General features: G+C 43.4%; 1 protein-coding gene across 2 annotated transcripts in view; it reads right to left on the reverse strand.

Annotated features, from left to right (window-relative positions):
* The window catches only part of pdzrn3b (PDZ domain containing RING finger 3b), a 381612-nt gene that overhangs the window by 19879 nt on the left and 346528 nt on the right, over window positions 1–15205 (reverse strand). For both annotated transcript variants that reach the window (XM_078543728.1, XM_078543729.1), the window contains 3 exons: window positions 14566–14664; window positions 12271–12333; window positions 11429–11530 (listed from right to left, as the gene is read on the reverse strand). In XM_078543728.1, the coding sequence (XP_078399854.1) occupies window positions 11429–11530; window positions 12271–12333; window positions 14566–14664 (264 nt within the window). The remainder of the gene's footprint in view (window positions 1–11428; window positions 11531–12270; window positions 12334–14565; window positions 14665–15205) is intronic.

Genomic DNA, 15205 nt, shown 5'->3' on the forward strand with positions numbered 1-15205 from the left:
GGTGTGTGGGGATGAGGGTGACTGAGAATCCTGAGACTGGGAGTGAGCCAGACGCACACATTCTCTCTCCCCCTTGTTCGCTCACCTGCGCGCTCTCTCCCCCTCTCGCTCGCGATTTCTCCCTCATGCTTGCACGTGCTCTCTCCCTTGCTCGCTCTTGCGCGCTCTATTCCTCGCTCACTCGTGCTCACTCTCTTCGTCTTTGACAGGCACACTCTCTCCCCTTCTCACGTGCATGCACTCTCTCTCTATCTCACACATGCACACTCTCTCACACACGCACACTCTCGCCCCCTCTCTCACACACGCACATTCTCTCCCCCTCTCTCACATGCACTCTCTCCCCCTCTCTCACACACGCACACTCTCTCCCACACGCACTCTCTCCCCCTCTCACACACGCACTCTCTCCCCCTCTCTCACACACGCACACTCTCTCCCTCTCTCACACACGCACACTCTCTCCCCATCTCTCACACACGCACTCTCTCCTCCTCTCACACACGCACACTCTCCCTCTCTCTCACACACGCACACTCTCCCTCTCTCTCACACACGCACACTCTCCCTCTCTCTCACACACGCACACTCTCCCTCTCTCTCACACACGCACACTCTCCCTCTCTCTCACACACGCACACTCTCCCTCTCTCTCACACACGCACACTCTCCCTCTCTCTCACACACGCACACTCTCCCTCTCTCTCACACATGCACACTCTCCCTCTCTCTCACACATGCACATTCTCCCCCTCTCTCACTCACGCTCTCTCCCTCTCTCTCATTCACGCACTCTCCCTCTCTCTCTCACACACACTCACACACTCTCCCCCTCTCTCTCACGCACTCTCCCTCTCTCTCACTCACGCACTCTCCCTCTCTCTCACTCACGCACTTTCCCTCTCTTTCACACACACTCGCTCTCTCTCTCACTCACACACTCTCTCCCTCTCTCACCCTCTCTCTCACACACACACTCTCTCTCCCTCTCTCTCACACACACTCTCTCTCCCTCTCTGTCACACACACTCTCTCTCCCTCTCTCTCACACACACTCTCTTCCTCTCTCTCTCACACACTCTCTTCCTCTCTCTCTCACACACACTCTCTCTCCCTCTCTCTCTCACACACACTCTCTCCCTCTCTCACACACTCTCCCTCTGTCTCTCACATACACTCTCTCTCCCTCTCACTCATTCTCTCTCTCTCTCTCACACACACACTCACTCTCCCTCTCACACACACTCAGGCTCTCCGCGCCCTGCAGCACCTTCTCTCCCCTGGGCCGCGCAGCACCTTCTCTCCCCGGGCTCCACAGCACCTTCTCTCTCCCTGAGCCCTACAGCCCCTTCTCTCTCTCCCCAGGCCCCACAGTACCTTCTCTCTCCCCTGGGCCCTGCTGCACCTTCTCTCTCCCCGGGCCCCGCAGCACCTTCTCTCTCCCCCGGGCCCCGCAGCACCTTCTCTCTCCCTGGGCTCTGCAGCACCTTCTCTCTCCCTGGGCCCCGAAGCACCTTCTCTCTCCCTGGGCCCCGAAGCACCTTCTCTCTCCCTGGGCCCCGCAGCACCTTCTCTCTCCCCCGGGCTCCACAGCACCTTCTCTCTCCCCCGGGCTCCACAGCACCTTCTTTCTCCCCGGGCCTCGCAGCACCTTCTCTGTCCCCCGGGCGCCACAGCACCTTCTCTCTCCCCCGGGCCCCGCAGCACCTTCTCTCTCCCCGGGCCCCGCAGCACCTTCTCTCTCCCCGGGCCTCACAGCACCTTCTCTGTCCCCCGGGCTCCACAGCACCTTCTCTCTCCCCCGGGCCCCGCAGCACCTTCTCTCTCCCCGGGCCCCGCAGCACCTTCTCTGTTTCTCTGCCACATTTGTTGCCGGCAGGCTCACTAGTGAGCCTATTAGCAGCAAATGTGGAAGAGTAGCAGCCTGTAATTGGAGGAGCAACCCTTCTCGCAGGATCTTCAACTTCACTTACCTGTCTTATCTACATTTTGAACAGTGGCTCCGGGGGCCACATAGAAAAGCTTCGGGGGCCACGGGTTTGACAAGCATGCTCTAGTTTCTCTAAGAGGGTTGAAGACGGTGGGTAGGGCTGACTTGCACAGGAAGAATGCATTGTGACTGCTGCCAGGGTGGTGCGTATTCACCAAAATGATGATCACACATCAACTGCCCATTTGTGGAATGGAAGTCCATAGGGCCATATGTGTGCAGTTGATGTCACCCTGCACCATTGGAAACCCTACTATCCAGAATCCCGCTATTCAGTAAAGCCCAGGCCTTTTCATTCTGTTTGTCCGTCCTCAGGAAAAAGATGATGAAATGTGCTCATCTGGAATAGATGGCCTCTGTGACCTCCCAGATGTTGTGACGGATGGCATATTATGAAATGTTGGTGATGTTTCCCACTGCTTCCTGGAAGAACCCACTGACATAAAAAATGAGGGCGGCGGTGAACTTTACAGTCAGTGCGGGACGAGTCTTGCTCAAGTGTGAGACTCCAGGATAGGTTGAAAGAGGGTGGCACAGATCAGTGACCACTTCCTTGTTGAACTTCAGTTGCCTTTAGCACTGATCCTGGATCAGATATAAGTATGAGAAGTAGTCTTTGAAGACCCGTGATGGGTAGGAGCTTCCATCAACCTTCCTCTTTGTAAAGATTCCCCTCTGGGCATCCTCTACTGCATTTCTTGATCATGTTACAGAACAAGAAGCACTGCAACCACAGCCCCCATCCCTGGGTCAGGTATTCTTCTGCCCTCAGAAGCCAATTCCAAAACACACAGCCCTGTACTTCCACAAACTCAGCCTAAGTAAAGTCAGTCTGCAGCATCTCTTGTTGACTTGCCCTTCAAATAGTCCTGGTGCAGGGCCCACCTTGCAGATGAACGATTGATCTTTGGCAGTAACAAATAAATTTGTTAATGGATCTGCGTGATCCAGAGTCAGTAATGCAGCATCACATCAGCCAGTCACGCTACAAGATATCATGAAAGAACCAGCTCAGTTGCTTCTGGCAGACATAGGATGCCTACTTGAGTGCCTTTCTCAACACTTTGTGCCACACAGGCCACACCAGAAGTGGCTGGAAGCACTGTGCCCACCCCCAGGAGGTTGTTAGTTTTCCACAGTGCCATCTCAAGTGGTACTACAGATCCAGTATTTGTGCATACATAGCCAGATAAACAATTGGGATAGTTTACCAAGTTCTGCACCTGATTCAAACACAGTGCCAGCAATCAGGCTTTCAAAACCTTGGAGTTCAACAATGACCTTGCAAATAACGATCTGAAATTACTTTGAGCCATCAGTTTTCTTGAGCATTGTCAAGCTTTAAGACAGTAACAGCATTTTGTTTGTTCTAAAAAGAGACTGATCTATTTTACAGCCTATCGACTTAAACACAAACTACTTTGCAGATCTTGAAACTAGAAACAAGAACTTTGGTACAATCTTGTAATTTAGTGATTCACTGGTGACCTATTTCAAGTCTGTTCTTCCCGTTTTGCCATCCTGCAAAACAACACAACAAAACCAGAAACTCTTAAAAGAAAACTGCTAAAATTTCAACATCATCAATATCATAGATGAAAGTTGCAGCAAGAAAATGTAGAACGTAACATTTTGATTTTCTCTCTATGTCCCACCATTGTGCGATGCAATAAAGTAGTTGCTACCAACTATGACAGGGTTGCTACTGGCATCATGATCTCTGAAGATCGAAAAATCTCAGTTCTGTCAGGTGACATCATGAGTTATTGCAATTTGACTTTTATGGCTTATGCTAAGCATAACACAGCAATTACTGAGTAAGGACCTCTGGACCTTGCCTTTACAAAAATAAAACAAACTAGCCTTATTTTGTAATGGAATTATAGCTCATAGTTTTCACTTGAACAAGTGTCACTGTTCTTTAAGTCTTTGTTGATTGGACATTCTTTTTGCACTTTTGGTAGACGTGGGGCTTGGCTGTAAGTCTGAGGGAGCTGGAGCATTTTTTTCTTTTTTGTGAACAATGATGTTGTGATTTTAATGAATGAGGCATTGCGATGACCTTGAGTGAGAGCTTAGTTTCTTTTTGGATTTTCTCAACACCATTTAAGTGTCTTTTCTCAACCTCAACTAGTCTAGAATAACTGGTTATCAGGTTGCACAATTACCTATTTACTAAGGTTCTACTTTCAAAATTAAGGAAAAATATGGTCGTTACATCTACTTTTTTACTTGTATTAAAATAGGTATGGGTAGCAAAGTGAAAAATAAGCAGAAATCCTTTCCACATTTGACTTCATTGAAAACCAACTCGAACATGATAATTTTTTGAGACAACACTCACCACCACTCACCTCCCCACCCCCACCCTCACCCCTCCTCCCCATCCTACCCCAAACAACCAACAAGAAGAAATACACATACTGTAAAAAACTGAGGAAATTCTGTACTGAGGAAATTCTGTGGCAAATACATGGGGCAGAAACTTTCCGTTGGCGAGCTGGGGGCGGGGCCCGCTCGCCGAAGCGAAAATGATGCAGGATGATGTCGGGCGGAACCTCCAACGTCATCCCACCCTATTTAAATATTCAGGAAGGCTGGGGGGACAGGGCGATCAACTGTCCGCCCGCCAACCTGTCAATGGCCAATTGAGGCCATTGACAGGATAGTTAAAACAATTAAAGGCCCTGCCTGTCCAACCTCAAGGTTGGTGGGCAGGCCAGGAGCCCCAGCGGGCTTCTGAAAAAACAGGAAATCTCATCCACCGGCGGGATGAGGTTTTATGTCAGTTTTTGAAAACTTTAATAAAGTTTTTGTGATATTTATTAACATGTCCCAGCTTGTGTGACATTGTCACATGAGGGGGACATGTTAATGATTTTTTTATTGTTCTATTTTTAAAGTTTCAAAAACTTTCAGCGATCTCGCTGAGGCAGCACTTAGCCTCAGGGAGATGTGCGCTCTTTCGTGTGCATGTGTGAAAGAGTGCACTCTCGCATTTGGGGAATCTCCTCCCGCCTGCACAGGAAGCGCATAGTGCTTCCCGTCGGGCGTCATGCTGGGCGGGCCTTAGTTGGTCCGCCCACTTAAAATGGCAGCGGGGATCGGTTGCCCGCCCGCCGCCCGGCAAGGGCAAAATTCTGCCCATAAATTAAATAGTTCAACCAAAGAGTCTCAAAACAGAAAATAAGTAGATGCAGACATTGACAAAGGTCAAAAGGTTAAAGGAAAAGTAAAGGAGCTGGGCTAAGTGGGGAGAAAACTATTTGAATTATCAGAATTGTGGTTAAGAACTTAAGGTCCATGGACCTTCAGTCCAATGGTCAGGCAGTCTAGTCCAATCACACAGAATCATGGGCTAGTGCAATTTTACTTTCATAGCTTCTGCTATGTGTAGCATGATGATTACTTGTGGATTCTCATTTCAAATAAGTAAACAAATTCATGATCACTATTTTAGTGAGAAAATTAATATTCTTAACTTTCAATCAAACAACCTTTGTTGTTTTTAAGACTTCCTGCACATAGTGGGTGAGATTTTGCAGGCAGCAGCAAACCATAGACTTTTTATGATTTTTTGCCTCATTTGGGATCTGTGTGAACAGGGCAAGGAACTGTGTAACTCTAATCAATCAATCATTAATGAGCAGAGTAGAGTCTGAATTAGGAAGTGTCAGTTAGAATATTTAATTCAATGTCAAATCAGGCAGAAAACGCACAATAAAGGAAGGAAAATGCTATTGTGAGAGAGACAGACAGAAAGGAAAAGTAAAAGAAAGATACATTTAAAAAAAATCTCCAACCATAATTAAAAACTGAAAGAATGAGACTATATTTGTAAAAGTAAATGAGAGGGCACTTGTCCCAACAAAATAAGTTGTTGCCTGAATTTTACATTAATAACATTAATGGCGTTAGCTTCATCATTAACTCTGCTTAAAAATATGAACCATTATCTCCAAAAGTCATGGACTTCCACAAGACACGGCAGAATTTTCTGCCTGCCATGCGAGTGGGCCCGACCCAATCTCTGGCGGGTGGGGAGCCGATCCCCGCCAATGAAGTGGGCCGCACCACCATTTTACGTGGGCGGGCCAATTAAGGCCCGCCCAGCGTGATGTCCGGTGAGAAGCGCTATGTGCAGCCTCAGGGAGATCGCTTCCACTTTGCTGCTGGGGCTCCTGGCCTGCCCGCCAACCTTAAGGTTGGATGGGCAGGTCCTTTAATTGTTTAAATGATCTTGTCAATGGCCTCAATTGGCCACTGACAGGTTGGCGGGCCCGCAGCTGATTTTGTTGCGCCCTCGCCTTCCTGAAAATTTAAATGGGGTGGGATGACGTCGGGGGTTCCACCCGATGTCATCCCGCGTCGGCGAGCGGGCCCCGCCCCCTGCTCGCTGACGGCAAAATTCTGCCCAGTCTTATTTAGGGCCAGACAAGGCACATCAAACTTTCCTCTAAAGACCTGGCATGGGGAACAGCTCAGGCCAGTCATGTTATAACTGAATCCTTACTTGCAAGTGTAGTCAAAGAGGGGGATTTAACATTATTGAAGCAAATTAAACTCCTTCCAATCCCAAACAACAAAGCTGATGGTGTAGAGATATAGATACGATTGTCCACAAAAGAAACTTAGAGATGCTTAACAAACCTGTGCAACTGAAGATCAAGCAATATTTCTTACGATGCCTGGAGGAATTTTCTGGTATTAAATAGACTGATATGTTTAAAAAGTCATCAACGTTTTCTTCTCTCAGGCAGCAGCAATTCATTAGAAATTTTACATGCTGACCTTTACCTTTTTAGGGGATGTCTCTTCTGGGATGACGTTTGATATAATTATTAGAGTTGGGTTAACTTTCAGAATGAACAGCAATGGGGCAGGATCAGTTTTGCAATGACAATAATTGTAATTAACATACAAATATCTCTAAAGTATGTCCCTGTTAATTAACCTCCTCATTTAGATTTTTCTTTTCCTTTTAGTCTACCAACTAGTATAGACATTAGACTGCAGTTATATTATTTTGTTTCTGTGGGAGCTGGTTTTGAAAGGGCACTGACATAGTAGTAGTCTGATTTATGAGTGAGGTTTCAGTCTGCCTCCTGAATGCACTAAAGCACAAATAATGGGGCATGCTCCAGTAAATAGTGTCACATTGCTTGCACTTCATCCTGCAGTCAGTATAACTTCAGCTCAATGTGATGCTGTATTATAAAAGTACCCAGGTGATCCATGGCATGCTGGTAGAAAGCAATAATCCTAATCTGAAATTCTACACTTCTTCAAAAATGAGTTACTGAACATCTGTGAAAAGTACCGAAATTGTTGAATTTAGCTTGGTTTTGGAATTATCGAGGAATTCATGTAAACTTCCTCAGATCCAAATAGAAAAGAGAATATTCCAGACCTGGTATTATTGGTGACCTTCATCTTGGTAAATTGTACATGTTGACATTTGGTCAGGACATATCTGGACTTGGTGGCTTTCCCCAATGGTCCAACAGCCTGAAGAGATTTAATGGGTAATTTTATAAATCTGTGCTGCTGGGGAGACTAGCCTGCCAGCAGCACAAATCAAAGATTCAGAAGTGTACTGCCATAATTTTCCAACTATTATAGGTTGGAAGTTATATCCTAGTCTCACATATGATAAAATACTAAATAAAATGCTAAATAATCAAGGGGCAAAAGGCAGGGAGGAAATAAATGCAATAGCTATCACTAGGGAAAAAGTACCAGGGAAACTAATGGGGCTAAAAGCTGATAAGTCCCCTGGACCTGATGGATTGCATTCTAAGATATTAAAGGAAGTAGCTACAGAGATAGTGGATGCACTGGTAGTAATCTTCCAAGAATCCTTAGATTCTGGAAAAATCCCAGAGAATTGGATAACTTCCAATGTAACACCCTTATTCAAAAAACACCCTTATTCAAAAAAGGAGGGAGACAAAAACAGGTAACTGTAGGCCAGTTAGCTTAACATTTGTAATTGGGAAAATGTTAGAGCCTATTATAAAGGATGTAATAGCATTTAGAAATACATAATAGAATGAAGCAGAGTCAGCATGGCTTCATGAAGGGGAAATCTGGCCTGACAATTTTATTAGAATTCTTTTGAGGTGATAACAAGTAGGATAGACAAAGGGGGACCAGTAGATGTAATATATTTGGATTTCCAAAAGGTGTTTGATAAGGTACCGCACATAAGGCGATAAGATAAGAGCCCATGGTGTTGGGGATAGTATGCGTGGCATGCGTAGAGGATTGGCTAGCTAATAGAAGACAGAGATTTGGGATAAGGGGGGGCACTTTCAGGATGGCAACTTGTAACTAGTGGAGTGCCACAGGGATCAGTGCTGGGGCGACAATTATTTACAATATATATTAATGACTTGAATGGGGGAAGTGAATGTACTATCACCAAGTTTGCGGATGACACAAAAATAGATGGGAAAGCAAATGGTGAGGATGACACAAAGAGTCTTCAGAGGGATGTAGACAGATTAAGTGAGTGGGCAAAAACTTGGCAGATGGAATATAATGGGGGAAAATGTGAGGTTATGCACTTTGGCAGGAAGAATAGAGGGGCTGTATATTATTTAAATGGAGAAAGACTGCAGAAAGCTGCAGCACAGAGGGATTTGGGGGTCCTCGTGCATGAATCACAAACAGCTAGCACACAAGTTCAGCAGGTAATAGGGAAGGCAAATGGAATGTTGGCCTTTAATTCAAAGGGAATGGAGTTTAAAAATAGGGAAGCCTTGCTAAAACTATACAAGGTACTAGTTAGACCACACCTAGAACACTGTGAACAGTTTTGGTCCCCTTACCTAAGGAAAGATATCGTGGCATTGGAGGCAGTCCAGAGAAAGTTCACTAGGTTCATCTCTGGTATGGAGGGATTTTTTTAAGAGGAGAGACTGAGTAGCTTGGGCCTGCACTCATTGGAGTTTAGAAGAATGAGAGGCCTTATTGAAACATATAAAATTCTTAGGGTAGATGCTGAGAGTTTGTTTCCCTTTGTGGGAGAGTCTAGGACCAGTGGGCATAATCTCAAAAGAAGGGATCACCCGTTTAAGATAGAGATGAGAAGGAATTTCTTCTCTCAGAGGGTAGTGGAGAATCTGTGGAATTCTTTACCGCAGAGGGCTGTGGAGGCTGGGTCATTAAATACATTCAAGGCTGAGATAGACAGATTTTTAATCAGTAGGGGAATCAAGGGTTATGGGGAAAAGGCAGGAAAGTAGAATTGAGGATTATCAGATCAGCCACGATCTCATTGAATGGTGGAGTAGATTCGATGGGCCTAATGGCCTACTTCTGTTCCTAATTCTTATGAGGAGTTGGGAGTGGCTTCAGAGGGCTGCTAGGGCACATAACATCAGTCACCATTTTCAGGAGAAGACAGCAGAAAGAGGGAAAAAAGCTAGAAAAGAGAAAATTATGTAAAAGCAGAACAGATATGGAGAAGGATAAGGAACAATCAAACGTGAAAGCACTCAACGGGAGGAGGGTTAATTTCAGCGAGATGGATATCCTCACTGGGGTCGGCAGCCAGGTCTTGAGTGGATATCCTTTATCCCCAAGGGCTAAGCGTTTAGGCTCTCTGGTGCAGAGAGGAGCTGTGGAAGCTGAGACTATCGAAGCATGAATGAATTATAGCAACTCCCTGCGTACTTGATGCACACTTGCATTATCCTCTTGTGTGGTCACATACCATTGCACATTAAGGAAGCAAAAGCCCTTCTGGTTAACAAATATGCCTGGATGTTCTGATGGTGCCTTCATTGCCACATGGGTGCAGCCTACACCTCTTCCAACAAGTGGAAATCTTGCAAGAGGAATAAAATTAACAGTCCCCTGGGTTTGACTAGCCCCACCTGTCTCTTGCAAACAGGGCATTGGTGATGTGGTTGATGCAGTTAGGAGCTGCAAATTGTGAGATCCTACATATGTCAGCAGCTGAGTGCTGGAAGGACCCAGGCTGAAAGAAACTGAGGGTTGTGGTCACCTTGACAGCCACGGGCAATGAGTGGCCACCTGCTTCTCTTGGGCGGAGGATGCAGAAGTCTGCAAACACATGCCATGGGAACCTGAGCCTTTGGAGGCCCTGCTGCTCAGAGAGGTCAAGGAAGCTATCCCTTAGCCTGTAGACCCTGTGTGGAGAATACTGCCTCCTTTGAGGTACAGCCCTTTGTCCATCCTCCCTGTAATATGCAGCTGCATGTGGCTGTGGAGAGGCAGCTACTGCTGAGATGGAGCAAGCTGCACCTTATCCTCAGAGGTGCAACTAACTTCAGAATATGTAGACCCCATGACACAGGGAAGTCACACAGGCAACAAGGTGAGATGACTCTCAAGAGCTGTCCAAGGTAAATGCCCTAAGTTGTGTGCAAAGTTGCTGTCCCAATGAAATCAGTGAGTTTAGATTGAAGGAAATCCTCCCATCAGTGCAAATCTTTCACTGTGACTGACCACAGACATGACTGGTTTCACTCTTTACACTGTTGGTACCATCTCAGTTTCACTGTTCAATTACTTTTTGCTGTGCCCTCGCCTTCTCTAACCTGGCAAATTGCAGACACAGACTGTAACCCGTGCGTTGTAGACATAGAGGGACCCAATGCTTAAAAAGCCTCTTCATTGCATTTTAAACTACCACAACTGGATTCCCACCAGACCCACAGGGGTTCCCCGCTGGACTCACAAGCTACCCCAGGAAGTCACAAGTGGGCAGGATCATGTTAGGTTCTCAACACAATGACCCTTTCTGGAACTTTCTCCCCCTGATCGGCCCTGAACCCACGTCCAAAAACCTGGGAAAATACTGCCCAGCCTTTGAATTGGGCTGAAATATTTCTCTAAAACATGATAAAATGCTATACGAATATGTATGAGGTGAAAGGAAAGCAAGCCTATGAGACAGAAATGGAAGATATAGTGATTTTACTCCTGCAAAAAAAGACACAAGTTCAAACCCATCACCAAGGTGTTCCTCAGGGCTTCTCCTGCTCTGTGGCTGTACCTTCAGCAAAGTTCTGGTAACTGTGCGTAAGTAGGCCTCAAGTAATTCCTAGTGTGCCTCTGTTTACAACTGCTGCTTTTAGAGAGGGGACACCAACACAGGACAATTGTAGCTTCAACAATTTTCACACAACATGCTGATTCATTTTAATTCAAGAATAATGAAATCCATTTTCTATACTAATATAAAATAGATTTCGATTGTGTTCCTTGAGATCAACTTTTATTTGTTTCCTCCTTAATTCTTGAGTTATCAAATGTTCATTCATAAAAAACTGAACATATTGTGGTTATATGGCTGTGCTGGTGCCAGTGAGTTAGTGTGTGCATGTACACGTGAGATAAGGTGACATAAGGACTTTGTAACTTAACAGTGAATGATCCATTAGGCAAAGGCTTAAATTCCCTTACCTGCATCTCGGGCCGTGCCAAAAGCAGAGAAATGTTTTTGCTTTCCTCACTGGTAAGCAGGGCCACAGCTTCCTCTCTGTTTTGGATCTCAATACCATTTATCTACAGAAGATAAATAATCACAATTTAATTGAGTTAAACATAATGGAGCTTGCAGATTGAAATAATGAAAAGTAGTGATTAGCCATCAAACTGTATGTTTCCTTGACAAACACCATTAATTAGTTTATTCCAAATGGGAAAACTACATAATGACATGGTTAAATAAACAGGAACCCAACCTCTCATCCTTTCAGGTTTGAAACAAACATTCATTTGTTCAGCAGCTCCAGCCTCAGAAATTCAGCAGTAAATTATTTGCAGCATTTGATGTGCACAAAAAGTATATGTGATCTGATATCTGGCCCATCTGAGTACGACTCTAACTAGTGACTGAAACATGTCAGCCAGCCCCTGACTATCTTCACTCTGATTTTCACTCTGATTTTCACTCTGAAAGAAAAGCATGGGTACTAGCATATTGTGCTAAAATAGAAGGAATTAACATTGTAATTGTTTGAGAAAGTAGAGGCCACAATAATTTGGTCATCATACCTGTTGGAAGCTGCCTAACTTGCGTTTCTACAACTTTAACAGAATGTGGCATGTACCAGGTCAACATTAGGACGATCTTCATTACAAAACTTTGAACAGGAACTTTCTCTTGTAAGGTTTCCTCTAAATATGTCACTATTAAACTGTACAAGTTATGGTAAATTTAAGTAAAATGTAAGATATGCATAAATATAGACACAAACAAATACACAATCACACCCACGTTGTTAGAGCAAGCATTTCTTTACCTGAATTATTCGGTCCCCTTCCCTTATGCGGCCATCTTTTGCTGCAATACTGTTGGGATCAATCTGAAAATAAACAGTTTTTTAAAGCTAAGTTTAATCATTACTTTCCTGCTTTCCCTTTCCAATCTTACTTTGCATTAAAGTGTTCACGACTTAGAAGGTAGGAGTATTGTTCACAATTCTTTGCCATGCTGCTCTGTGATTGACAATTTATAGGTTCACCAGTTATTATTAAGATTTTCCCATTTTTTGACAGGGAAAAAATATACCTGCTCTGCATCTCCTACAAGATTGGTGAATCAATAGAGGTAATTAAGTTCCAAACCCACATTCTTCAACTTTCGGATGCTTCTTGAACTAAACCTGCTTTTTGTTTATAATAAAAAACGATGTGCTGGAAAAACTCAGCAGGCCTGACAGCACCTGTGGAGACAGAAACTGAGTTAACGTTACAAGTCCAGTAGGACTATTCTTTGGAACTGTTTCAGCACTTTGTTTTTATTTCAAATCTCCAGCATCTGCAGTATTTGCTTCTGTTTTTAATTTGTACCTCAGAAGTCAGATACAGATTAGGAAGTTTCATTTACTGCATTTTCATCTATCTATCCAGAAACAACCTGTTAACTCCCCCTCACAACTTCTGAATGTTTCTTATATAATTCCAAGCACATTGCCTCCACTACGATACCAGGAAGTCTATTCCATGTAGTCTACTTTACCTCTCTTTGGTAGAATCCTAACTCATGGACAGTTAAAACTGTCCAGGTCATTGATCTGCTGGAAAGTTATCAGGAAATCACCAACCAATTTTAAGCTGTTCTATGGCAAGAATATCCGCTCAAAAAGGTGGGGACCTTCCTTACATATACATTAACAGGACCCGGCTGCAACTTCAACTGGCAGCCTGAACAGGGGAGTTTCTGGGGTTTTTCAATCCAGGTAAAGACAGCAGGAAGTGGAGCTGGAGCCAGAAGAGACCCAAGCAGGGCCCTGCCCAGCCACCTTAAATTACACCCGGCAATGTGTTTTCTAACCAAGTGCCAGGACTTGATAAGATACATTCAAGGCTGCTGAGGGGAAAGGTAAGATGTGGAGTGGAGAAATTACATTTCTATTGAATACTTGTGTGCTGGTGTGAAATTTTGATGTCAAATTAGATTGAAGAAATTGTGGCCTTGTATCTCAGTTCTACAGTGCACTTCTTCAAAGAGGTTCAGGGGTTTTGGCAGATAGGGTCTGTTCTTCTGAATTCTTGATGACTATTATATTTTAGATTATGTGTTATGTTTTGTCTTTAGAGGTACTGTCATTTCCAGATTATTCCCTTTGCCCCCCAAAATTTCCCTTTGAACATGTTCCTTTATTTGACTCTCCTTTCCCCTTGCATGATTTGTATGCTTCATATTTCCTTTTTAAGTAATTTCTGATTGATTGGTTTATTTATTTAAGTTCATCCTTGTGTGCTTGTCCTTGTGCCTTTTCAATTTATTTTATAGTTCAATATTTATTTGTATTGGTTTTCCATGTAACCAGTTAAACTTGATTTTTTTCTCACTTTTTTCTGTCAAAATCTGCATAAAATCAAGATTAAAAAGAAACAAATACAAACATGATCAATAGCTCAGTCATGATAAACCTGGCAGAATCAATGGGTGACATTTTAAAAATATGGCTCATGGCCTCCTGGAGAGTGACTGGTGACAATATTAATTTATTATGTTAATACAATTTTTAAAAAATGGATATATACAATTTTATTTATTCCCTGAATTAAGCACCTACTTCAAAATGTTGTCTTTATTTAGGTTTTATTGCACTGGTTGGGATTGTTGTGCATGGTATTTATCGAAAATGCACAATCTTTTGCACTCAAATGTACAAATGAAAATCAGTAGCACCAACAAAATGGTTAGTAACAGCAATTCTGACACTCCACTTTGCAACTACTTGAAAACCTGCATTGTTGAGTTTGACTACTTTTTCCAGAGATCACTTCAAATCCCCTTTCCTAAAACTTGAAAATCTGACAGGCAAGAAACATTGTAGCAATTTTAAAAAAGTTATCGATTGTCAAGGAGCTAGCATTTAATTAGACGAATGAGTGTTCAAGAGATTGTTTTATTTGGTAAAAATTGTTGTGGCCATGCTGAAGAAGAACAAAGCCTTAGTCATGACAGTGATGGCAATTTACATTCCCATACTGAGAAATTTGGGCCTCATCATTCTTGTTGTACTCTTTACTGCAGCCAAAAAGTACATTTCTCTTTGAAAAGTAATACAACATGTGCTTCTTACCTCGCTTACATATATTCCCATGTCATCTTCATCATCTGTTCTGTAGCACACTGTGAGACCAAGCTTGTCCTGGCTGTGCAATCTGTACAAGTCTACTTCCTAATCAAAGACAAATTGATAAAGAATTCAGCAGGTATTTTTTTTAAAATCACTGAGACGTCTCACTCAAATTCAGACTTGATGACAATGCTTCAAATTCATTTTCTTTAGGTTGAGTTTCTCCCACTATAGTGACTTTGCAAGCGCTCAGCAGGAACACTATGCACCAAAGACATTGATAGAATTTCAATCATTTCATTCTAGCATGACAGATTTTTATAGAAAAACCATCTTCCATTGAATTAATACAAAGATAACGTACATGCCCATATTTTGAATGGTATTCTACAACAAAAGCTGTCCATGCAAGAAAATGTATATTTTTTTTTTATCAGTTGCAGACCATTACTTGACTAGAAACCTAAGATTTTGTTGCCTGTAAATAGATTAATTTTTCTTCAGTGGCTTTTCTTTTATACGTCAAGTCTGGAGTAAATGTTGTGGCAGCCTCACATTTTAAAAAGTGACCATGGCTAAAGTGTGGAATAATTTGAAATGGAATGTATTTCATTTCCTTAACCAGGTCATCATACAATACACC

Source organism: Cetorhinus maximus, chromosome 6, assembly GCF_964194155.1.
Source record: "Cetorhinus maximus chromosome 6, sCetMax3.hap1.1, whole genome shotgun sequence".
Classification (NCBI taxonomy): Eukaryota; Metazoa; Chordata; class Chondrichthyes; order Lamniformes; family Cetorhinidae; genus Cetorhinus; species Cetorhinus maximus.